The sequence below is a fragment of the Sinohyriopsis cumingii genome, unplaced genomic scaffold, assembly GCF_028554795.1.
Source record: "Sinohyriopsis cumingii isolate HCF-2022 unplaced genomic scaffold, ASM2855479v2 utg000229l, whole genome shotgun sequence".
Lineage (NCBI taxonomy): Eukaryota > Metazoa > Mollusca > Bivalvia > Unionida > Unionidae > Sinohyriopsis > Sinohyriopsis cumingii.
This window is the reverse complement of record NW_028315879.1, coordinates 803,966-831,744: the sequence shown is the minus strand read 5'-3', so window position 1 is coordinate 831,744 and position 27,779 is coordinate 803,966. Positions and strand designations below refer to the sequence as shown.

Genomic DNA, 27,779 nt, shown 5'->3' with positions numbered 1-27,779 from the left:
AAATAGCCCATCTTTTGGACTTCATTAACCCCAGTGGAAATTTTGCCTCAAATAAGAGTAGGAAACACATTTTGTCTGCTACTTCTGAATACATCCCTAATACATCATCATACAAGAGATTTTTGTTTAGCCTGATGCCTGGTTGAGTTATAAGATTGTTTTTCATTGGCTATTTCTCTCATGCATGTGCCGAAGGGTAGAAGTAGAATGGGGGGGGGGGGGTGTTTTTGGGGGTGGGTTTTTTTGCATATTGGACCCATCATTTTCTGGTTCTGGCTACCTTTTACTCCAAAACTCCAATTTATGCTACTTTCTGCAAAAACCTGTCTGTGTGCAGTTTATATTAGTCTGCCTTCAATCTCAGGCCAAAAAGTCTAAAATCCGGACAAAAATCCAGCTCCATCAATGGAGAAATTTTTGGTGTAAAATATCAGGTCTCAAAACAGTTTTTTTTTTTGCCCCTGTAGTTTGTAATGCAAACTGAAAGTCCAGATTATTTGGTATCATTTTAGAGTTAAATCTGTCTACTTTCTATAATACCACCCACTTTGGTGTGTCTTAAATGACCTTGATGTTATAGAACTCAGAAGTAGAGAGTAGTGCCAGGGATTAATGAGTTAAGAAATTTCCCATCTTTCACACTTTAGGGTATTTTAGAAAAAAGTATGAACTCAGGATGGTAAAAGTACCCCATGTTTTGGGAAAAAATCTTGTATGCATATCAATTGACAATTGATTTGATCACGGATTGGTTTGCAGAAACTGATGATCACTTACACATATATTTTCTGATTCCTAACACTGTGTGCTGTATTGTTTGAGGGCATGTATTGAAATTATGCATCTTTTGTACTTGGGATTTCATGCAAAAGAAAATCTATTGGTAAGTTGATTGTGAAAACACCCCATTCACTTTATCACGCACGCACGCACACACACACACACACACACACACACACACACACACACACAGCTAAACAACCTAGCATCAAGCCACACACAGCTAAACAACCTAGCATCAAGCCATCACAGGGCTTTTTGAATTTCGTTGTTTCTTATTGTTGAATTTGGGTACAGTATTGTTTGCAATGAGAAAACACTATTAATATAACCTTCCATTCTTCCATAATAGTACTGTCATGGTCAGGGAGCTACAGTGGCTCACTGGCTAGTGTTCCAGACTCACGAACGAAAGAGTACAGGGTTATATCCTACCCCAGCAGCGGTGTAGTAATGCCTAAATGATGTAACTATGCTATGAGGAATTAGTCACAAGCAAGAAGGTTTTTCTTTTCTACATTTCCCTGCACTATGTTTGACCTGGCTTTTTAAACAGTCCTAGCGGACTTCAGAGAGAGCATTTTCTGAAGACCTTTTCTAGAACTAAACTTCTGGTCTGATTTTGTTAGGTGCAGACCCTTTATCTAACTCTAATCTACATATCAAAATGCACAGAATCTAAATTAAGTAATCCAAAATAAAGCCATATATGTACTCTCCATACACACTCTTTTTCCCACTGATGCTGTGTGTTAGAATTTACAAAAATACTATTTTGAGTAGGTAATTACTTGTAAACTTTATCCTTATTGACAGATAAATTCAAAATTAAATCATGACTACCCAACTCTATTTTAAGCACTTTATACCTACTAAAAGAGATTCAAATTTCCCTTCAACTGGTCACTAATTTTAATGTTTAAGTATTAAGGCAAACTTACTGTAATTAATTTTAATTAGCTTTACAAACACATAATCCAACTGTCACACTGACTTCTTTTTTTCAATTTCTCAGCAATGTAACTTGACACCATTGCATTTGGGTAGCTGCTGATAACATTGTATTCACCTGGAATCTCAGCCTCTAAATTTAACAGTGACTGTAGAGCTACTTCTCTGTCACAGACATACTATTATTAAATCTATGGAGAGAATTTTGAAAATGTATACACAAATATATCTTCTCGTCTAAAACTTATATAAATTCCATAGCACCTGAAATAACTAAATTTTGCCCTATAATAGCAGCCTGGATCAGATACTGTAGTGAGTCCTTGGTCAAGGCACTTTACTCCAGTTACATGCACTTAATGAACTACTTGTTTTGATGCATCGTAAAGCACCAAACATCCTGACGTGGTCACCATTTTCATGCATCGGACAAACTGATGTATATTAATCACTTCAGGTTATTTATTGCAACAGCTGGGGATTATGGGAGGTGGGAGTATTCAAAAATGCAAACAAGTTTATCCAGTGAAAAAATATCATGATGGTGTGATTATATCCATCACTTTTCTTTTGTTAACAGAAAGAAAATTTCTTAAATACAATGATGAAGCACAGCTGCTGCTCATTACAAAATCATATCTGAGAATATATGTGGAATTTTAGGTGCTGTATAACACACATGTACATACACATATATACACCCATATATACACATCTATTTTCATTGGACATTTCACTGTTTTATCTAAATTTGTGCTCTCTGTCATTGCTAAATTCAGAGTCCCTCCTACAAAGCTATTGCCATGACCTTACACCATGCATCTGAGATTGGCATCTAATAGCAACTGCCAAGCCAAGCCTACATGATATATCATGGTGCTAGGGTGTCCCTCCTAGAGAGCTATTGACACGACCTTATACAACACACCAGAGTATGGCATCTAATAGCAACTACAGACCCAACATTTTATGACATCATGCTGGGATTAGATGAGTCACTTAACTGTGTCAGATCTATGGGAGTTTGCCACTCCAAACAAATGAATCATTGCAGTCAGCCTCCAAGAGAGTATACATGCGCTTGTCTGATGACTAAGGGCCAGTTGACATGGTAAATCAATACACACAGTTACAGTTATATGTAATGGTGTCCTGTATGTGTGTGACAAATCATACATGAATACTTGCTTTCTCACCAATTTCTTTGTCTTGTATTTCACCATGAAACGAGAAAATTCATTGTTTGCACTTTCACCATGTAAGAATAAAATTCCTTGATTGTACCTGTTTGCACTTTCAACATGCATATCATCATGTTGATTACAACAGAGGCAGATCCTGTGTGGCTTTTGTGTAACCATGGATACAGAGAAAGCAAGAACATGAAGCAGAATTAATATTGATGGCCGAGTTGGTTTCTGATGGACCCTTAGGTTTTACAATTTTTACTTCTGCTGGTCATAGACCAGAATGGGATGGGCTGTTGTCATCTATCCTTCTGTTAGCAAGAGCTTATTAGTGCTACTCCTCCTACATGACTTGGAGGATTGCCTTCAAACTTTACATACGAATTCATCCCATGATATTGTTGGTCCTCAATGAAAAAGGTGCTACTTCTTATGATGTCAAACAGTGCCGATCTTACATCGTATTGTGGCCATCCTGAGTGTCTGTCTTGAAAATCTTGTTATCATTACTCCAGATGAATGGATTGTCATATCAGGATAGAGTTTTCATTGAAACATTTCCTATGATGTCTGGCTGATCCTAAATAAAAAATGATGCCAATCTGACATTCAGTATAGTTGATATGGTGGCCATTTAAAAATTCTGCTACTACTCCTACATGGGCTTTTTAATGAAAGACTTCTTATGGTGCCTAGTTGGGTTTAAATTAATATGGTGCTCATCTGACATCCAGTATGGCCACCGCAGCAGCCATCTTGAAAATCCTGTTATAGCTACTTCTACACAATAGCTACATAGTCACATTGGATTTGTATTGAGAAACTTCTTATGATGTCAAGCCAGCCCTACATTGATCCAGTATGGCTACCATTATGATATCCAGTTTATCTGAAGTAAAAATAATGAAGATCTAATGTCAAATATGGTTACCACATCAGCCATTTTAAAAATCTTGGTGTAGTTTCTCATCCTGAATGCAAAGTCATATTTTTGAAAATATTGTTTTCTCTACTCCTCTCCAAATGGATGACAAATCAACATGGGGTTTTCACCAATGTACTTCTTATGATACCTAGTTTTTCCTAAATGAAAACAGTGCCAGTTGTATGTCCAGTATGGCTGTTAAGGCCACTGTCTTAAATAATCTTATTGTCACTGTTCCCCCTAAATGGATGATCATTATGATATGGGGTTTTCACCAAGACTTCTAACAATGTCTAGCTTGTCCAAAATGTGGGTATAATGTCTTATGTTTATTAAAATGAGCAATCTTGCTACATTCTTATGTATATTTGATTTAATTATATCTGATTTAATTGTTTGTAAGTTTTAAAATCTTTTTATTTTATTTTTTAAATTTCATTATATGTTAAAATATTGTAGTTCTGTTTGTTAGGAACTTATACTTTTTTATGAAAATAGTTTGTCCTTGACTGTTTGTTTTAGTAAACACCAGGTGTTGACCTAGATCCTGACCTTTATTCAAAATTAGTGGCAACCACGTAAATAAGTTCTATTTTTATTTTAAACTGACTGGTTGTTGTCGAGGTCATGATGGAACTACGTGGTTTAAGATGTAAACAATTTCTTTTATTTCATTCTTGGAGTAAAATGATTGGTTTTTGTCAGGGTTATGTTAAGCATATATGATATAAACATGATCATGTGACTCGCCCTTTTCAATTTCGCAACTTGGGGATTTTCGAAACTGCATTTTAGAATATGATATGACCTTTGTTTTGGAAAAATAATCTCAGTTGGGCTATTACACTGGAAAGTGACTGTTGTGCTGTTTAGAGTTATTTGAGATTATTTGAGTTCAAAAGGATTAATTCTTTTTTCCTGTAAAATAGTTGTGCTTATGTGAGATTCTTGAACAAAGACAGCTCTTATCAAAAATTTATTCAGATTTCCAAAACTGGAGCGATATTTCTTGTTTCCACAAGGAGCTGTAGACTTCAGCACTACAGGTTACATCATATGTCATCATCTTCCATCTTGGATCCTTCATTGGGACTCAAACTTGAAATCATTAGAACATTTATTTTATGCTAAGCAGTGAATTACTTGATTTTCTAATTAAAATAATATTGATATTTCACTGTAGTGAAAAAATAATACTTTTTCACTACAGGAACTACTTTTTGGGTCAGAACATACTTACCTCCCTTCGATTTTCTGTCAGTGAACTACTTTTTCACAATAACTTGTGGTTGTTTTCTTATTAATAACCCCTGTCTGCTATCCTTGAAACTTGTAGTTTGTTATTCAGGAAATATCAGTTAATTTTTATCAATCTGATATGGAACTAATTTTGTGTGCAGGTACACATAGCACAGCAGAACATGTATGGTAAACAGCTGATATAACCATAAGAAATCTGCTAATTCACTGCCTCTGATTGGTCAATTTCTGATTGGCCAAGACCATGTGACATTGTTTCAGATTGGTCAATTTCATATAAGCCTTGATCTCATGACTCTTCCTTAGATTGGTCCATTTTGTGATAGAATAAATCATTTTCCATTCCATGTAATATATCTGGCTAACTTACAGTTGTTAAGCACAGCTTTTTTGGCTGCATTGTACATGTAATGCTATTTTCCAATGCAGATTTATTGTGATGTCACTTGGTAAACCGGTTATGATACTGTACTGCAATAGTGTATAGCAGAAATTTCCATGCCAAAAACAACAAAATGGTAAATCAAACCCAGAAAACTTAAGAGATCAAGCTCATTGGATCAGGATAAGGTATGTAGTTGTTGTTGTATTGGGATTTAACACCATTTTTCAGTGCATGATATGCTATACATTGCAGCCAGTATAACTGGTGGAGGAAGAACCTGTGAAAACCCTGGTAAGAACCACTGTCCCACAGGACACTACTAGCTTTCTCATATACACACTTTGTCCAAGCCCATGACTTGACCAACACGGATAGAACTGAAATGACAGCGATCAGTAAGGCGAGTGTTGTAGGCCACCTGGGACCTGATACCATTGTTACAACTCTATGCTCTTAAAATAAGTAACTGAAAGGGTGGAAAGCAACAAGCTTTGTAAAATACAAGAAGTAATTTATTTCCCTAAAATACAAAGTGAAAATGAAAAAAAGCAACTTACATTATTGTGAATTGAATCCAAAAATAATCCTAGAATTACATACACAAGTCCTAATAATTTTGTATTGTGTTGTTGTACCAACAGTCTTTTGTAGAAACACAGTAATATTATTCCAGCTTTGAATTTACTATAAATCTCAGTGATTGTTCAAGAATATTCATTTTTTATGGGTACTTTGTATTTCTAGAGAAAATAACCACCAACTTAAAGAATTTGAAGAAATAAATTCCAGTGCTGATGAATTTCTGGATACAACAGTAATACAAAATCGATTCTGCTTAACTTGAAGCACAAATGAATTGCAAGATTATATAGTCTTCCATTTGACCTCTGGTCATAATTGACATTTTCAGTACCCAAAAAAAATCCATTACCTAATGGAAAATAACCTTCTAGAAAGTTTTTAATATTTACAAAATAAAATGTCAGATATAATTAGTAAGTCTGTTACTATATATATATATATATATATATATATATATATATATATATATCAGATATGTCGGGTAAATTGTACAGAAATTCCTATAACCTAGACCCAGACCCAAATAAACATGCTTACTTCCTCAGTAATGTTCCTGATATTAAACCCATACATATAGAGAGAATATACTAGCTATGTATTAGCTGTTTTCAAAATAAAAAAAATCAATAATTCAGGTCAAGTAGAAATAAACTTGATTTGGACTTGGCGAAGTCCAACATAGTGTTAGATTACAATAGCAATAAAAATATTTTTTTAAATTTAAAAAAAACAAAAAAACTAACAAACAAACATTGCAAACTAAATATATATAACACTAAATAGTTTAAATTTGGGATAGTAAAGTTAACATCACAAACAGTTCTGTAATTTTGCTTAAAAAGTTAGAGAACTTTCAAGATTTCTTAAAATAATCTTAACTTATCTTGAGCTCAAGTTAGTTATGTTTTAAGAAAGTTTCAAGAATCGAGGGATGGCAGTTCCAATTCCCGGTTAGTTCTGACAAGAAGAAGTTGTTTTTGGGCTGTTAGACTTTCGTGCAACTAATGCAGCTTTTGCATAGTACAGAACGAAAGTTCTGATTTTGAGGTGGCTTTCCATGTATCATCTGTGATGGGATAATGGGTCAGTATTTAAATTGTGTCAGCTGTGTTGGGCAGTTAGGGCAGTATTTAAATTGTTGCCATCTGTGATGGGGTAATAGGTCAATATTTTAATTGTTGTCATCTGTGATGGGCTAATAGGATAATATTTAATCTGTTGTCATCTGTGTTGGGAAAATTGGTCAGTATTTAAATTATTGTCATCTGTGATGAGCTGATTGGTCAATATTTAAATTGTTGTCATCAGTGATATATGGAGGGAATGTAAAAATCAAACTTTTAGAATGAACCAAGACTTGGACATAGGTGTAAACAAACTGTACTGTAGAAGATATGCTAATCATATAGATGTTTCTCTTTTTATTTCAGAACCCCTGGATATGGGCCATGTCCATTCTAAGAGAAAAAAGGAGAGAAAAAAACGTAAAGAGGTGGAAGGCACCATAAGTAGTAAGACTGACAAAAAGCACGGTAAACACCTCCACCAGGTGGCAGCACCAGACAATTGTACCATGGCCAATACAGAAAGAGTGTCCGATTCAAGTGGATATCATTCAGGTGAATTTCTTCTGCCATCAGTAAAGGCCAAACTGAAAGATTCTTTGAGTGTTTCGAATGCAGGAAAGAATCATAACAAAATTGATGATGAAGTTTCATGTAATTTTTCTCATAACACAGAGATTCCTGTGAAATCATCAACTAAGTATACAACTCAAGGAAAGAATAATAACAAAATTGATGATAAAGTTTCATGTAATTTTTCTGATAACACAGAGATTCCTGTGAAATCATCAACTAAGTATACAACCCAAGAAATGTACAGTTATAAAAGTATTAATGTAGATGATCATCCAGCCTTGACAAAGTTGCAGAATGAACAAAATACTCGTTTGGAAGATATGGAACACCGAATGGCTAAAATTAGAACTAATGCTCTGCAGTCATTGGAACGTAAGAAGTTTGCATACTTGTTTCGAGCGAAAAAAGAAGAGGGGCGAACAGAAAAGTTGCTACAGGAGGCAAGAGAAATGCTGGCTCGTGATAAATTAGCAAAGGCACAAATGATCAATAACAATAACAAAGGAGACTACAAAGGGGAGATAATTCCAGTCAGCATTGTTTCAGAGCCACAGAAAAAAGATCAGAAGGATGGATACTTACAGATGTTGCCATTTCAGTCATTGAAATTAAGTATGTATAACATTTTAAAGTTTTTTAATGTCTTGATATCTTTTCAGTAATAAATCCTTTTGTTTATATCAAATACACAGTATCACCTGTTTAGTCACTGATTACTACTTATTTAATGTTGTTCATGTATTTTAAGTATCATAACAGCTGGCAAATCTCTTGTCCAAGAGGCAGTTTAAACATGTTCCAACAGGCTGGGCAGGTTAAATATGTTCCAACTTTCTAGAAAAGTTAAAATGTTAAATTTTGTGTTACTTGAATGAACTGAAATACAAAGTGGGAAAAATTGAATATTTCTAAGACTTCATGAAATAAAGCAAAACCTTTTCTAGATACACTATGCTTCTTTTGCCCTAAAAAGTCTCTTAGTGCAGGTACAGTGGTCCTGGTTGTAGAGTATTATTTCCTTCACATTCACTGGTCTTGTCCACCTTAATTATGCTTCTTTTGATACGTACTGATTAGCTGTTCAAAGTCGACTTCCTTAGCCTAAACACCATTGTAAGATAAGATGATGACATTATTGTCATATCAATGTACCAGTATTTAAAATTTTACTATAAGTTTTAATTGCACCTCAGCAAATTTGTTTTTGTTTTTTTTTTGTATTATTTTATGACATTGGCTGGCTGTCCATCTTTCAGTTATCCATTTTTCAATTTTATTTCGGCACAGTATTTTTTGTTGTCCACCATCACAGGTTTGGGTTCAGTTGCTCAGCGGTCTTAGTCACAAGGACAGAATGAAGCAAAATAATATCTGCATAATAATTAGAATCCTCCACCACCAATAAGTCTTTGGGGATATCTTGCACATGGGGATTATAATGAGGACCCCTATCTTGATGAGAACCCTATCAATTTCAGAGTTGCAAGGTCATTGTGACTGAAAGAAGAAAAATGGTTTCCACACAATAACTTAAGTTCTTTACCATCTATAGTTACCAAAGTTTGCACTTGTACTTTGGATAAGGTAGAACCCTTTCAGTTTCAGAGCAAAAATCAAGTAAGTCAGAAGGAAAGAATAAAAATGGTTTCCACACTTGTGGTTAGAAAACTTTGTGGATGGCATGCACGTTGTGTAGAAAAGAACCTGTTGATTTTGGAGCATCAAGATCAAAGGTCAAGGTCACTGAATGAAAGACTAAAAAATAGTTTCTACACATTAACTTAAGTTTTACATCACAGACCTGACAAAAACGTTTTGCATGGCATATACTTAGGGTAAAGAAGCAAGCTATTGATTTTGAGATTAAAGGGTCAAAGGTTAGAGTCACTGTCAAAGAATAAAAATGGTTTCTGTACAGAACTTTCAGTTATCTACATAAAAGTAAATTAAACATGGTGTAGGTATTTAATGTAACTTTTATAGTACTTGTTTTGTAAATTGGAAATGCATTTGTATAACATACATGTGACCCTTATCAGTGTCATATTTATAGCTACCTGCATTGTCAGTATTAAAAATGTATTTTGAGAGAAAAAAAATTATGTGGACTTTGAAAGGTCTTACAGGGAAAGAAATCCCTTTTAATTTTACATAACTGTTCCCAAATTGGTTAGTCTGTGTGTGTTTGATTTGGATTTTTAACGTAGCTTTTTAAAAAAATTCAGTCATGTTGCTAAGATGTCTGCAGTGTGGCAGTTAATAGTGATGTCTAGCACTGGGGCATCATGCCGCAAACATGTAGCATGATGTTCCACCCAGTCACATTATTCTTACACCAGGCCGATCATTCCTAACACTAACCTCCTAATGCTGAGTGCCTAGTGAGGCAGCTGTTAGAAATTGGTTAGCAGTAACAATGACTACTCATATTATAGTTACTACATTATATTAATTAAATAATCAAATATATTAATTAATGTGCAACACAAAAGCAATTCTGCTTCTCCTATGCTCCACTACCAGAGCAGAATTAAAAAAATCCCAGAATTGAAGAGAGGTATCTCAACAAAGGCACATGCCAACAATTTGGGCAAGATCCAATTCATCAATAGGTGTGCAAGCATCGTGATATACAGCTCAAATGTATTGTTTGACTTCTATTTTATTATTTGTTTCAGGTGACCCTTTTGTACTGCTGATGTTACCACTACTGCTTCCTCTTTTCATCATTGTAGCCTTTATCAAGGCTTTTGTAGGCACCTCTGATTTGAAGAAGACTGTCCAATCAAAAAAGAAAAGCAAGAGTGAATGAAACGTTTTATCGTCAGCATGTACCCTCATTATGAGATTACTGTACAGATGTATGGCAAATGTTTGTGTCCTTCCACATTAGATTATTTAGATTCATTATATCATTGCAGTTTTTTTTTTTTTTCTCGTATATTTCATTGCATTAAGACACAAGTCAGTAAATTGTTATGGAATTATGTATTCATCTACAAGTCAGGTCCGAGTACAGACAAAATAAACTCAGCTCTGCCATTGCATTACTTGAAGGTAGATTGGGGTCTATCTGCCATTGTACTACTTGAAGGTAGATTGGGGTCTATCTGCCATTGCATTACTTGAAGGTAGATTGGGGTCTATCTGCCATTGCATTACTTGAAGGCAGATTGTGGGGTCTATCTGCCATTGCATTACTTGAAGGCAGATTGGGGTCTGCCATTGCATTACTTGAAGGCAGATTGGGGTCTATCTGCCATTGCATTACTTGAAGGTAGATAGGGGTCTATCTGCCATTGCATTACTTGAAGGTAGATAGGTGTCTATCTGCCATTGCATTACTTGAAGGTAGATAGGGGTCTATCTGCCATTGCATTACTTGAAGGTAGATTGGGGTCTACCTTCATTGCATTACTTGAAGGTAGATTGGGGTCTATCTGCCATTGCATTACTTGAAGGTAGATTGGGGTCTATCTGCCATTGTATTACTTGAAGGTAGATTGGGGTCTATCTTCCATTGCATTACTTGAAGGCAGATTGGGGTCTATCTGCCATTGCGTTACTTGAAGGTAGATTGGGGTCTATCTGCCATTGCATTACTTGAAGGTAGATTGTGGTCTATCTGCCATTGCATTACTTGAAGGTAGATTGGCATCCATGCAATCTGCCATTGCATTACTTGAAGGTAGATTGGGGTCCATGCAATCTGCTATTGCATTTCTTGAAGGTAGATTGGGGTCTATCTGCTATTGCATTACTATCTGCCATTGCATTACTTGAGGGTAGATTGGGGTCCATGCAATCTGCCATTGCATTACTTGAAGGTAGATTGGGGTCTATCTGCCATTGCATTACAATCTGCCAATTGCATTACTTGAAGGTAGATTGGGGTCCATGCAATCTGCCATTGCATTACTTGAAGGTAGATTGGGGTCCATGCAATCTGCCATTGCATTACTTGAAGTTAGATTGGGGTCTATCTGCCATTGCATTACTTGAAGTTAGATTGGGGTCTATCTGCCATTGCATTACTTGAAGTTAGATTGGGGTCTATCTGCCATTGCATTACAATCTGCCATTGCATTACTTGAAGGTAGATTGGGGTCCATGCAATCTGCCATTGTATTACTTGAAGGTAGATTGGGGTCCATGCAATCTGCCATTGCATTACTTGAAGGTAGATTGGGGTCTATCTGCCATTGCATTACAATCTGCCATTGCATTACTTGAAGGTAGATTGGGGTCCATGCAATCTGCCATTGTATTACTTGAAGGTAGATTGGGGTCCATGCAATCTGCCATTGCATTACTTGAAGGTAGATTGGGGTCTATCTGCCATTGCATTACAATCTGCCATTGCATTACTTGAAGGTAGATTGGGGTCCATGCAATCTGCCATTGTATTACTTGAAGGTAGATTGGGGTCTATCTGCCATTGTATTACTTGAAGTTAGATTGGGGTCTATCTGCCATTGTATTACTTGAAGGTAGACAGGGGTCTATGCAATCTGCAGCTGGATCTGACTTATGAGTTTATTCAGTACTCTAAATAATATTACCACATTTGATTATGGTGCCATTTTGTTCATCAGTCCTTGAATATTTATACATGTGAGCATCCAAAAAGTTGAAGACCAGATTTGTCAATGCCCGCATTAAGGCAGAGCTTGTTCTTTAATGATGTCCAATGTTTGAGTTCACGTAATTGGTAGTTTTCGAGTTTTTCGAGGTTGATGGAATGTGACTGTACTTTACTGGGATTGTACAAGCATTTGATTGTGATCATGTATTCAAGGGATTGAGGTTTAAGTTATCATAGTTTTACTGTTATCAATCTAGTCAGATTTTTTAAAAATTATTTGTAAATATGGTTTTTATGAATGTATTTTGTGTTTTTTACCACTGTGTATGGTGGTTCTGATTGGATTCTTAGTAATATTTCTTTCTCATGCATAATAATATTAACAGTTTCTCAGCTGTTACAGCAATAATTCTCTTATCATCCATAAATTATTTTATTGAACCAGCCCTAGCTTAGCTCAACACTTTGGTGTTTATTTGCATGTCCATACCCTTGATTAAACACCATGTTAAAGGCTTTTATTTGGTGTCTGTTTGTTTGTTAGTCTGTCTATCCATACCTTAGATTATATCCCTTGATTATGTACCATGTTTGCAGGTTGTTTTGTTTTTTACTAAACTGAAGAATAAAAGACAAGCTTGGTTTAATAATTCACACCTTCTGTATTTTTTTAAAACTATTTTTGTTCACGTATGGATCTCTAACAAGAATACAGGTAATCTCACTGAGATGACACAGTTACCAGATAGCTTGTTTTTAAATGCCTTTCCACCCTAGCATTATGTCCAGGGTGGGGTGGAGTCTCTAGATATAACTGTCCATCTCTCAAAATGTAAATATCATTGTTTCTAAAGCATAACTCTCAGACCATTGAGGGTGTTTCAATTAACCTTGGTACACGTCGCATGAGTAATAAGATAGGGGTATGGATCCAAACTAATTATCATACAAATTGTTTTTTTAAATCTTTAGGAGATAACAATTTATGCTTTTGTTTTTAAAGCTTAAAGATTGCTTTGAGATAAAACCATTGATATTTTTGCCTCCTCACTTCCATAACTTGATGAAATCTTGTTACATGTACATGTATAGTCATGTAATCTTTTTTTGTACCATTGTAATAGTATAGCTGTAGTAATATAGATACCATACACATATAATTGACCTAAGTGCCCAAATAGAGATAGCCAGCAAACCCTAGATACCCTAATACAAATACCCAACTATAGATACCCTAAAATCCTAGATACCCTAGTACAGGTACCCAAATATAGATATCATAGAAACCTAGATACCCTAATACAAATACCCAAATATAGATACCCTAAATTCCTAGATACCCTAATACAGGTACCCAAATATAGATATCCTAGAAACCTAGATACTCTAATACAAATACCCCAGTATAGATATCCAGCAGATTCTTGATATCCTAATACAGATACCCAAATACAGATATCCAGCAAACATTATATATCCTAAAAACCTAGATACCCAACTACAGATACGCAGCAAACTCTAGATATACAGACACCTAAATACAGATAGCCTAAAAACCCTATATACACTAATATTTAATCTTGATAAACCATAGATGCCCAAATGTAGATACAAAAAAAAAACTGATACCCTAATATGCTGTACATGCAGTGGATCACAGAAAATCCACAGTTCCATGGTGGAAATCAATCCTCCTGCACTTTTGTCCATCTCAGAAGGGACATAGTAGTGATCGTGGATGTCCATGTCATGACTTGGAAGTCACATCAATATAATTATGTATTAGTGGATGTCCACTACATTGCATGGAAATTACTTGTTGGATGAGCTACAATAGACAGTGCAGAATGTTCTTTTTTAAGTGATACACAATGCAATTTAATATTCAAAGACTTGCCCACTAAAATACGTTGACATACTTTCATGATTGCAATATATGAAAGATATATTTCTAGGCTAAGAAATTCAAAACAATATTAGTCACTTCACAAATAATAAAATATTTAATGATACAGTGATTGTAATAACCATCCGAGAACACTTCTGCTTTTAAACAAAGAGAGAAATCACACATAAATATTTGTGGGTTCATACAAGAAGAAAGAAGACATTAAAACAATATGTAAATGACTATTTTTTCAATTATTAAAATAATACAAGAAATGCTGTCATTGTTTCGGAAGGGGGTGGTCGTTTTCTCCAATTACCTTTAAAATGTTTGCTGAATATGTTACCACAGAATGAACTGTGCGTAGTGCTATAGTAAGTAAGTAATGTTGGGGACTGAAATTTTTTTCCCTATTGCAGTAGTAGCCACTTTCTCCAGAGCAGCTGTCACATGGACATCTAGTCTTAATGGGGCATCCACCAAACATGTAGATCTGTTATACCTAGTGGATACTTAATCCCTTGCCCAATGTCCACTTCTGCTGTATATTGAGTGGGCAACCTATGATCCACGATACATGCAGATACCTCAAAAAGCCACAGATACGATAATATAGGTGTCATCAATACCCTAAATACTCATATATATATATATATATATATATATATATATATATATATATATATATATATATATATAGCCAAAATATCCATAACAGATGACGCTATGACTCATCAATTTCTAGGTCAAAATAAAATATCTTTTAGCATCTGCAAAAAGTCATAGTCATGTAAAGTTTTACAAAGGTAATGGTTTCTCTGTTTTATTTGTTTGTCTTGTCTATGTTTTTTTGTCTTTGCGTTTGAAAACGACTCATTAAGAGTCGAAAGCGCCTAGGCTAGCTAGATTACAGTTTTGCACTGTCCGTAGTCAGTTTATTACATTTATCTTAATCAATCCCTGACAAACCGTGATCCTTTGCAGGATCCAGTGCACTTGAAAGGACTGTTATTCGCCATATGATTTGTATTCTTATATATATATATATATATATATATATATATATATATATATATATATACACATACACACACACACATCCAACATACCATAGATGTACTAATATAAATATCCTCACACACATCCAACATACCATAGATATACTAATATAAATATCCTAAGAGCTTGAAAATAAGTAGTTGTTTTTTATTAAATGTTAGTAACAAAAATATTTTTATTTTCATTCATAGCTTACTTTTGAGGTAGGCATATCTTGAAGCAAAACAATATCGTTAGATGATGGAAAATTATTTCCATGTGTTGAAAATTATTTATATCAGCTGCAACACAAGAAAATATAACTTTGTACAATTTAACATCAATGTCGAAAAATTATACCACATGCAGGAATTATATGGAATTATACATGCATCTGTTGATATTCTTGTTACTTGCATGAAATAAAATGCATTGTATTTGGTCAGAAAATTATACTTTTCAGAATGTAAATTTTGTGCTTGACATCTTCTCATGACACGGCTCATATTTTTTTTTACAAGAGTATGAATTTTTTTTATTCATACTTTTCAGTTTGATATTGCAAAAGAACATTTTACTTTTTTCACATACAGTTTAGAATATTTGTGTTTCATGTTAATATATGTGCATAAAATATTTGCATTAAATCAAGTTGGAAGCTCATTTTGAAGCCCTTTTTTGGAGTACACAATGTCATAAGGATTAGGTGGATTATTTTTGTTATTTTTTAGTTTTGGCTTCATTTCAATCTTCCTGGCATACATGTACTCTGTTGTAAATGAACTTAGAAAAAATACATGTACAGTTATCAATTGTGGTGCTTTATGTCACAGATATGATAACGGTTTTAATTCCTATTTGAAATCCTCACTGCACTGTATGCTCAAGTCAGTTATTTACACATCTTAAGTTGTTTATTGTTTTTACAAAAATGTATACATTTTGTTTTGTTTCTTCACAAAACGGGATCGCTCAATAATAAAAAAAAGACTCTTTCTTTTTATGTCCAGAAATGTTGTAGTATTATGTTCATATCATCAGTGATAAAATTATCAACTGATCTTATTTATTTAATGTGACATTTGCTAATCAGGAGTTACCGAGAGGAGTTGAAAAGGTTAATATTGTTAATACTGGATTCTAAAGAGATCGCATTCGTAATGATTCAACTTATCACATATAATTTTAACATGTTCTGTGCACTGCCATATATAATCACTTAAATGTGAAATCCAGCTTCAGACAACATTGACTTTGATCTGCCATTCCATAATGCACTGGCAGATCATGGTCTGTGATGGTTGTTCTACTGATTACTCCTATCAAACTGATTAGATCTAGTTCTGCTTGTGCATTTTGCTGTGACAGATCTGGGTTTATGCAGTTCACAAAAGTTTAACTTGGCTTATATGCGAGTATTTAATCACGTTTAAAGTATACAATTTCAGCAAAAATATGTCAGTTGTGATGTGAAATTCTATACAAACACACAGGCATTTACTTGTTATTGTATACAGTCATACTGGCATTTAATTACATTCTTGTCAGTAAATTTTAAAATCTCATCGTTAGAAATGCATACAGTCTACACTTGCCACAGCACTGACATTTGTCAATCAGTAAAATTATGCAGTCTACACTCCCTACAGCACTGACATTTGTTGACTGGCAAAATTATGCAGTCTACACTCCCTAAAGCACTGACATTTGTCGACTGGCAAAATTTACCTCTTGCCAGAACATAGATAGTCACAAGTTCTCATTAACACTTATACCAAATAAGAGTATTTTATATTGACACTGACCCCATATGAATTAGTGTTACATTTTTAGTGCAAACTGAAAATGTCATCCAAAACAGTTCAGAAAATGATTAAGTTATGTGATTTGAAATCATATATGAGATGTAATGGCAGTCAGGTAGGTGGTGGGCATCAGGCATGGATGTCTGACAAGCTTTCAAAGCACCTGTAAATCGTGTGATGCCTCATGCCTTTTCTTGTAATGATCTGCAGTCTGTAGGAATTCGCACATGTTAGGGTTTGACTGACATGTGGCAGTTAATCTGCATCATAACAAGGTTGGTGGGTTTTGGATTTTACTTAGGTTAAAGATCATTTAGAACACAGATAAACCAACGGATGTAAATGACAGAGAATATAGAATAAATATTACGCAATAAAATAATATTACATTTTCTTAGTCCTTGATTATTGCCGTTGTACACTTCAATTGAAGCACAGCTGTGTCAGAAGCAAAATCCGTTAAACTCGGACATAAGCAGTACTGAAATTGTGAATTAAATATTAGTTTATAATGAAAATTAAATGTTGAAAAACATGGATACAGGATTTACTTGTCTATTTACAAGTTATAATCAAGACCCAATTTGTTTGTAGGCAGAAAAGCTAATCGCTATCAGAGAATAGAAACCTTTTCTCAGAGGAGTCTGTAATAGTTTTATGCAGTTTCCCTTAAGTATTAAGCCAATCAGGAGCATTGAAAGACTTACTACAAGACAGATGCCTGAGAATAATGGATTGATGAATTGAATGACAATGTAAAAGAAGCAGTTAGTTATGAAAATGCCAATTTTTTCCCATATTTTGCAGCGGCAGTGTAAGGGTAACATTATGATGAAGAAATTACAGAGTTGATAAATCCATTCTGCGTAATTTGTCAGCTGGAAAATGCTTGGTGTTATAATGGGTGTAGACTGAATAATGCATGGTGGTATGATGGGTGTAGACTGATTACATAGTGCATATTATATGACCAAAGCTATGAACAAAATTATCCAGAAAGTTTCATAAATGTATAAGATTCTGTATCCTAAACACTAAAAATATTTAATCCATTATTATGTACAATATCCAATAGTTAAATTACTTGGAAGTGAATTCAGATACCTTGGAGACCATGTCTTTACTTTGTATGGCATCCTAAAATGTTATAAAATCATCAAAAATCTTGCATTCATTTATCAACCTAAGTAACAGTGTAGTTATGTGATAAATGTACTTGTATTTGCATCATGTTAAATTCCCACAGGTTTATCAAACATGAGGTACAAAAATTACACCACATGCTAAGTGCCTTATAAATCTCTTGCACTTGTTGATAATGCAGGAATTGCAAATTTAGTTATGGAACATAATATTTGTGCAACAGTTAAGGAGAATTTTGCCTGATTAGATATTAATTCGTCCTTTGATGGTTTTAACTGAAGTTTAATGAAAGGAAATTCTTGAATGAATGAAGAATACCATATTGTTTGTTACTTTTACATGTGCAATATTTCTCATGCCCGTTACTCCCCTTCATTATGCGAATTCATTTTACTTTTTCTTCTGTTCGATTTAATTCAACTCATGTTTATATGATACAAGATGTACAATTATTTTAATTTTTTTCTTCTCTTTACATTATTTTTTAATAGCATAGACTTATGTGATGTGAGGCAGTGAGACTGTTAGTCTCATCTGTACAACTAAATATATGAAAGTATTCTCCAACCTCAATGAATTTTGTAGATCTTGTAAAGGAAAGCTAGTCCATGCTCTGAACCAGTCCTTACCAATTGGAAAGATGCTTACTTTTTATTAAACCTTACTAAGGCCAGAAAAAGTGCTTACTTTTCAAAAGTAAAAAAAAGGAAAATTTCTTTCTAAGTCCTTACTTTTTATTTTTTGAATTTTATCATCAGTAATGTCGTGACAGTTACTAACAGATTTTTTGTTTATCGCAAAAATAAACGAAAAACTCCCTTGAAACAGGAAACAGAAGCCAGTATACCAGTTGCTTGCCTCAAAATCCATGGACTCTTTCTAAACGATGGTACAAAATCGGCCAAGACATTTTTACCTTATCAAGTCCTTACAAAGTCCATACCCGATATTTTCATAAAATGGTGTGAACCATGTAGTCAGTTGCGGCTACAGGTAAATTTACAATGAGCCTACATTACAAAGATTATCAATGTGATGCTGCCCTGCTTATAATATGGTTATGATGATGGATGCCATTAAATTAGCAGTTTTGATATAGTGTTGCTAATTCATTTACTTCACCTGATGTTTGCTTGTAACTAATGTGAACCAGTTATAATGTCATTTTTCATTATCAAATGCCTTATTTTTATGTTCATTCTCAGTTGTGGCACTGCCTTATTGGAATATATTTCATTATAAGGTGGTTATGCTTATAATGCATGCCTTAATGGGAAATACCTCATTGTCAGGTGATTATGCTTATAATGCCTGCCTTAATGGAAAATACCTCATTATAAGGTGGTCATGCTTATAATGCATGCCTTAATGGCAAATACCTCATTATAAGGTGGTTATGCTTATAATGCATGCCCTAATGGGAAATACATCATTATAAGGTGGTTTTGCCTATAATGCCTGCCTTAACGGGAAATACATCATTATAAGGTGGTTTTGCTTATAATGCATGCCTTGATGGAAAATACATCATTATAAGGTGGTTTTGCTTAATAATGCATGCCTTAATGGGAAATACCTCATTATAAGTGGTCATGCTTATAATGCTTGGTGGTTTCCATAAACAGCATTACATAGAGTGTGCATCTTACTGGACAGTCTAGGTCAAATGATCTTGGTGATAAATTAGAATAACTGTTTAATAAGGACAGTTTCTACCTGAGATTTATGCATAGTCGTTAGTGCAGCCAAATATGTCAGCCAATAATGTACTCATTCTGACATAACCGCTGGGATAAAATATCATTATTTAAAGAGATATCTTTGTCTTATTGGTGTGATGGATGGAAGTATAACCATACAGAATGTAATACATTTATCTGTCAAAGTAAATTTGCTTTCGACTTATGAAAAAGTCTTGGGTGTGGAATGGGCATGGAGGGATTCTAGAATCAAGATGAAAGCTACAGACACCAGTTACCTTGTAGGATTTTAGTAGCTTTAAAAGGGAGTAATTGGAATGTAATCTTAAACTTTTGTACCATGAATTTTGCAGATTGTGCTGCCTCACTCTGACTGCATTTTATTTTTCTGAATATTATTATTTAGTTTTGAATATCAGTATACTTCAGATTGCTATTAAATGTTATATCCCGTAATTATCATGTTCCCATAGCCTTGTTGTCTTCATCCCAGATTATGTTGTTTTGTTTTTAATGCCATTTCTCAGCACGAGATAGGCTATATATGGCAGCCAGTATAACTGGTGGTGGAAGAACCTGGGAAAACCCCAATAAGAACCACTGATTGCTATTGGCAAGCTTTCTAGAATACATCTATAGGCCAAGCCCGAGACTCAAACCCATGCTGACAGGTGAGATGGCAGTGATAGGTAAAGGTGTGCACTGTAGACCACTCAGGCCCCACCATCACCACCACCATATTAAGACCTGGCCTTAAATGACAGGAGGTCCTACAAAACAGGATTCTCTCAAGGCAGATTGTGGTTCATACACTGGTAGTTTTAGATCACTGAGGCATGTAAATCATGGATTTTGACATCAATTATTGGGAAAAAAATTAGGGCTGTTCCAGTAAAATATATCTGGTACCCAGGGAAGGCATTTTTAATGTGGGGTAGTCACCCATAGATGCAGTTGAGAACTTTGTATCATTTTCATGTGAACTCTTGAGTAGCCAGAGTACCCTGGCATATATTTTTTAAAAAGTGCCTTCCCAGGGTGACATAAATGTTTAAATGGAACAGCCTTTAGAGAGCATTGCTTTTATCTACATGTATTTGAATGGTCATTCAACAAATCAAAGCATGTTTGTCACAATAAAAATAAAAATTGCTTTAGTTTTGATATTATTTGGTACATTTAACTTTCCGCTCCATCTTGACCATCATCACTTCTATCTGATGCTTCAGTTCTAAGATTTGTAATTTTCTGTTCTAGATATGTTTCTGTCATGTCAGTAGTATTTTTATTATTTTGTTTTAATTGTGTCAGAATTAGAATTTATAGAGTTTATTTGTGGTAAATACTCATCACGTTTTGCTTGTTAAATTAGTATAACAAACAGATGTTTTTGATTTTTAGTACTAGTTTCATGAATATTGGACTTCTGATAAACTTTCATTATTCATCCCATTTTTGTTTGTGCACAATAAGTCAATTATTGTTAGACTTTAACAAACTGAAGCTTTGCTATGATGTGGGGATGGGTTTATATATGACCCATGGAGATAACCATCTGCTGTGAGTCCTTTAGGTAAGGAATATAGTTTACATTAGAGGGTAATCTTTAACTTGGCTTGCTAATCTTAACTCATGCCAGTGGAGTTGAATGTAACTTGGCTTGCTAATCTTAACTCATGCCAGTGGAGTTGAATGTAACTTGACTTGCTAATCTTAACTCATGCCAGTGGAGTTGAATGTAACTTGGCTTGCTAATCTTAACTCATGCCAGTGGAGTTGAATGTAACTTGCCTTGCTAATCTTAACTCATGCCAGTGGAGTTGAATATAACTTGGCTTGCTAATCTTAACTCATGCCAGTGGAGTTGAATGAAACTTGGCTTGCTAATCTTAACTCATGCCAGTGGAGTTGAATGTAACTTGGCTTGCTAATCTTAACTCATGCCAGTGGAGTTGAATGTAACCTGCCTTGCTAATCTTAACTCGTGCCAGTGGAGTTGAATGTAACTTGGCTTGCTAATCTTAACTCGTGCCAGTGGAGTTCAGTGTAACTTGGCTTGCTAATCTTAACTCATGCCAGTGGAGTTGAATGAAACTTGGCTTGCTAATCTTAACTCATGCCAGTGGAGTTGAATGTAACTTGGCTTGCTAATCTTAACTCATGCCAGTGGAGTTGAATGTAACTTGGCTTGCTAGATTCAGTTCATACCTGTGGAGTTTAATGTATCTCTAACTTGGCTCGATAGACTCATTTCATGAATGTTGAGTTGAATGTAACTTGGCTTGCTAGAAGTGGTTTATGCCTGTCGAGTTGCATGTATCTTGGCTTGCTAGACTTAATTCATGCCAGTGGAGTTTGATGTAGCTTTAATTTGACTTGCTAGACTCATTTTATTCCTGTGGAGTTGAATGCAACATGGCTTGCTAGACTCAATTCATGCCTGGAGTTGAGTGTAACTTGGCTGGCTAGACCCGATTCAGCTTTATCTAGCAACCCAAGTTACACTTAGTTCAAGGCGTGAATTGAGTCTATCAAGCCAAGTTGCATTCATCTCCACCGGTATGAAATGAGCTCGTGCCAGTGAAGTTGAATGTAACTTAGCTTGCTAGACTCAGTTCATGCCTGTAGAGTAAAATGTAAGTCGACACACCAGGCTCGATTCATGCTTGTTGAGATGAATGTAACTTGGATTGCTAGACTCAGTTCATGCTTGCTGAGTTAAATATAACTTGACTCATTGCCAGGAGTTAAACATAGCTTGGCTCACTAGACTTGAGTCATGCCTACAGCGTTAAATCTGGTGAAAGTGATAAAGAGAATGAATACAATACAATTTTGACAATAAGCATGGATATTTATTTTATAATTTAATGCAGGTTATATTACCTTAATTTTTATCTGTGCTAATAATTTATTTCAATACACTATTTCAGATAAGCTCTCAATTTGATAACATACTATATAAATACAATTGAGTATAGAAAGGATTCATTATAAAAAGATAGAACTGGAATGAGATACAACTAATGGCACATTTAGGAACTAAAGAGAAACGTTTAGGCCCTTGTTTATTTTTCTTCTGGACATGTACGTAATGTGTGATTTGGATTTTTAACGTAGCTTTAACAATTTTTCAGTCATGTTGCTACGATGTCTGCAGTGTGGCGGTTTATAGTGATGTCTAGCACTGGGGTATCATGCAACAGACATATAACATGATGTCCCACACAGTCACATTATCCTGATACCAGGCCGACCAGTCCTAACACTAACCTCTTAATGCTGAGCACCAAGCGAGGCAGCTGTTAGAAGCATTTTTATAAGTCTCTGGTATGACTCAGCCAGGGATTGAACCCATGACCTCCCACATCTGAGGCAGACGCTTTAACCAATAGGCCACTGGAGCGGTCACATATGTAATATTTTAATACAAAAATACATGTATTTTATTTTCTATGTATGCTTGGTTTTACACGTGTTTATTTATTAATTAATCGGTTCATTTTGTATATCTTGTATATGAATGTCACTGGTGCTCAGTATGGTCTAACCATTGTGTTTAGTTTTATTTTCCCAGGTATTTCTTTTATATATATCTGTATTGCATCATTATTTTTATAATCAAGTCTGGCAGGTACTAACACCTCTGTTTTATTGAATTATGTAAACCCTTAAAAATCTTTAAATGAATTACATAAATTATCTTTTGAGAGATTTTTTTAAAACCATTTTCTATGGAATTGCTTTAAATATTATCATGATTTCATAATTATATAGGAATGGTTTGTTTACAAGAATTTTATTTTTCTTTGTTTGGAAATAAATTAACAGATGATTCATGTACATACTGTATTTTTATTGGACATTTTGTGGATCTATAATGATCAGCAAATTTTATGGGGAGATAATTGAGTAGTGCCTGATGTTAGAGTCACCAAACTGTTCAAGCACAGAAAAACTGTCAACTCAAGCCGTAATTTCAGAAATGTTGATCTTCTGATACTTTGTTCTTAGTGAGGTTGCAATCAAAAACAATGTCAGCATTATCTTTTGTCTTTTTATGTACACCAGATTTACTTTTTGGTTGGAAATTTGTTGTATGATTTCCTTTTTAAAAATTTTCATCTGCATTCAGTTTCATTGCTCTGACAGTGACAACTGGGATGCAGTCCTTACGGCTAGTATTAGGTGGGGTTAGGCTAATAATTCCCCGTATAGGTTGCCAGGGAATGGCACTAAGTGTCAAAAGGCTAATATTTCAGATAAGTAGCACAAATTTTTGCAAACTATTGAATAACATGGGTAAGTAGTTTTTATCAACAGGAGACTTTGGTTGTAGATTTTTTTATTAAAAAAACATGTAAATCGTAAAAGTGAGTCAAAATTGGTTTGCATTATGAGTTATCTGTGTGGGCTATAGTAGTTCAATCATCCAGGGCCAACAGATTGGCTAGCTGTCTTTGTACTTAGTTCCAATTTGACATAAAAGTTTTTGTTAACACAAGCAAAACAAACAAGTTTAGCTCTGTATGCATGTGCATCTTAAAACGATGTCCAGCACAAGAATGTATGTAATCTGACCACCCTATTATAGTGCAGAACCTGTATGCACTGTCAAATCTGTGTATACATGCACCTGCATGTCAAATTCTAAACACCGAATATGTATTCAGTCCTGTATGTACCATCATATGTGTATAAATGCACTGTATGTAAAATTCTATACTGGATATGTATTCAGTCCTGTTTACTCAATGAAATGGATTAAATATACATTTTCTATCAGCTAGTACTGTTTATTTGTTTATATTTGAAGAGTACAGTTTCCAAACTCAGAAAATTCGATGGTACGCAAACCAATGTTAGCATTTATAGATTATGTTGAGAATTCCTGTGGGAGTACATGCAATGTAACAGTGATAAGTCAGCTGTGCTAACAGTACCCAACAAAAAATCTTCACTGAATGTATCCCTGTGTCTGCAGTTTTTCTGAGGTTATCACACCTAGAGAGAATTATTTCTTCGGGTAGCAAATCAAAAATACAACACATCTTGCCAGATAATGTAATAATAATAAAACACATCTTGCCATATAATGTAATAATAATGTAACACATCTTGCTAGATAATTTAATAATAATATAACACACCTTGCTAGATAAAATGTAATAATAATATAACACACCTTGCCAGATAATGTAATAATAATACAACACATCTTGCCAGATAACTATAATAAAGTCTTGTTTATTTTGGCACAAAACGTTTGAATGCTTCAGACATTGGTGAAATTATTACAAAATTATTGGGAGCCACACCTCAACCATGCTATATCTGAACTCGTGGTATAACGAAGTGTGTTATCACTGGGTTTCACTGTAGCAATGGGTAAACTGCATTTAATAAGAAAAATACAAAGCACTGTTAGAATTTAAACAGTCAATCTCCTGGTCAGCAATTTCCTAAAATGCATATATGAGAATGGAATATGGTGGCAGTAAACAAAAGTTTTCAGATTTCATTCTCCATCAGTTGACAAGCAGTACTCTTTTAAGAAATTGGTATATCTAATCAGATCACACAAAAACATCGAGATATTTACAGTACATAAATCACATGGAAACTTGATCTTGCAATCTTCGTTGATTGCCTCGTGTGTGTGGAGGAAATTGTTGCATAATTTTTACATTGAGGGATATCTAGACTGACCATTAGCTTCAGACATCACCAACAAAACCCCTTGTAGTAAAACCAGCAGCCATGCACTACAAATTTCCAATGTCAACACTTTCTGCTGGACATAGCAGGCACATTTCTGACCAGCAGCAGCATCCCAAGGGATTTCGGTTTGATTGTGGGCTCAACACGCAAGCCATAAATTTCTTGTCTTATTGAACACAGTCCTATTTAGTATAAAGGCAGGCAATGAAATACTGACAATTCTTTAAGATGAGAGTGTAGGACATATTGAATACTGACAACTCCTGTAAGATGAGAGTGTAGGACATCTTGAATATTTAAAACTCCTGTAAGATGAAAGTGTACACGTAACTGAATACTGACAACTCCTGTAAGATGAGAGTGAGTGTGTGATTTGGATATCTAACGTAGCTTTAACAATTTTTCAGTCATATTGCTATGATGTCTGCACTGTGGCAGTTTATAGTGATGCCTAGCATAATGTCCCACCCATTCACATTATCCTGACACCAGGCCGACCAGTCCTAACACTAACCTCTTAATGCTGAGCGCCAAGCGAGGCAGCTGTTAGTACCATTTTTTAAGTCTTTGGTATAACTTGACTGGGGATTGAACCCATGACCATCCTGAATAAGTCCTGAATATACTCTAGTGCCATTCCATGTGGACATTTATATAAAGGAACTGCCTTGTGAAAATCTATCCTGTCATATATTGGGAACCATTTGAGTTCTGTAAATAATGCTTTTGAGGGATGATCAATAGATGCATCTAAAATTACATGTGTTGCTCATTTCTGAAATTTATAAATCCTGTCAATACTGACAAGATAAGAGTGTTTGACATACTGAATACTGAAAACTGTTGTATGACGAGAGTATAGGATATCTTGAATACCGACAACAGTAAGATGAGAGTATAGGACATCTTGAACACTGACAAAGGTAAGATAAGAGTGTAGGACATATTGAATATGAACAACTCCTATAAGATAAGAGTGTAGGGCATATTGAATAGGGACAGCTCCTATAAGATGAGAGTTTAGGACATATTGACTGACTACTGACAACTCCTGCGATATGAGAGTGTAGGACATATTGACTGACTACTGACAACTCCTGCGATATGAGAGTGTAGGACATATTGACTGACTACTGACAACTCCTGCGATATGAGAGTGTATGACATATTGAACAGTCTTAAAGTATGCATCATACAACAATTCATTTTTGACAAAAGGTATGTATGATGTATGCTGTTGTTTTCATGGGAATCAGTTTTCATAGATTCTCAACAATATTTTTGTAGTCGCTTCAGAGCCGGTTTCAGCGATCGATTTCATCGTTTCCACATATTGTTGCAGACACAGTAGCTTAGTTGATTGAGTATTGTATTCATAATGCAAGGGTAATTGGTTCAATACCCACATTACAACCTGTTTAAGTCTACCTACCTAGGGATGCACACATAAAGTACACCCCGTTTTAAGTCTGCCTAGTAAGGGATGCACATACACAGTACACCCTGTTTTTCTGCCTGGGAAGGCATATGTCCTCAGAACAACCTATTTAAGTCTGCCTGAGGAAGGCATACATCTATAGTACACCCTGTTTAACTCTGCCTAGAAAGAGATGCATACGTCTACAGTACACCCTGTTTAACTCTGCCTAGAAAGAGATGCATACGTCTACAGTACACCCTGTTTAACTCGGCCTAGAAAGAGATGCATACGTCTACAGTACACCCTGTTTAACTCGGCCTAGAAAGAGATGCATACGTCTACAGTACACCCTGTTTAACTCGGCCTAGAAAGAGATGCATACGTCTACAGTACACCATGTTTAGGTCTGCCTTGAAATGGATACAAATATCTACAGTACACCCTGTTCAAGTCTGCATGGGAGGGTTGCACCCATCTACAGTACACCATTTTATGTCTGCCAAAGTAAGAATGCACATACCAAATCACAAGAGTATGCAGGGTGGTCACAATAACACCATATGAATCTAAATAGTATGAGGGATGTTGAAAATAATATATCAATCTCAAAAGAATGGCATGGGTGTGTGTGAAAATAACTCAATTTTGGCAGTGGGGTGGTGGAGAAAAAAACACATTATTAATCTTGAAAGAATGACAAGTGGTCAAAATAACACCATATCAATCTCAACTGTATGAGTGGTGGTCAAAACACAACTCTGAAAGTATG

At 34.9% G+C, this 27,779-nt stretch overlaps 1 protein-coding gene across 5 annotated transcripts in view; it reads left to right on the top strand.

Annotated features, from left to right (window-relative positions):
• LOC149774428 (uncharacterized) overlaps window positions 1-24,651 on the top strand; it is a 40,818-nt gene extending 16,167 nt beyond the window's left edge. For 2 of the 5 annotated variants that reach the window (XM_089945218.1, XM_089945219.1), the window contains exons 3-5: window positions 5,533-5,673; window positions 7,501-8,322; window positions 10,389-24,651. In XM_089945218.1, the coding sequence (XP_089801344.1) occupies window positions 7,512-8,322; window positions 10,389-10,522 (945 nt within the window). In that variant the 5' untranslated portion in view covers window positions 5,533-5,673; window positions 7,501-7,511 and the 3' untranslated portion in view covers window positions 10,523-24,651. The remainder of the gene's footprint in view (window positions 1-5,532; window positions 5,674-7,500; window positions 8,323-10,388) is intronic. The other 3 variants (XM_089945216.1, XM_089945217.1, XR_016416837.1) reach the window with 2 other exon arrangements.
• The last annotated feature ends 3,128 nt before the right edge of the window (window positions 24,652-27,779 follow it).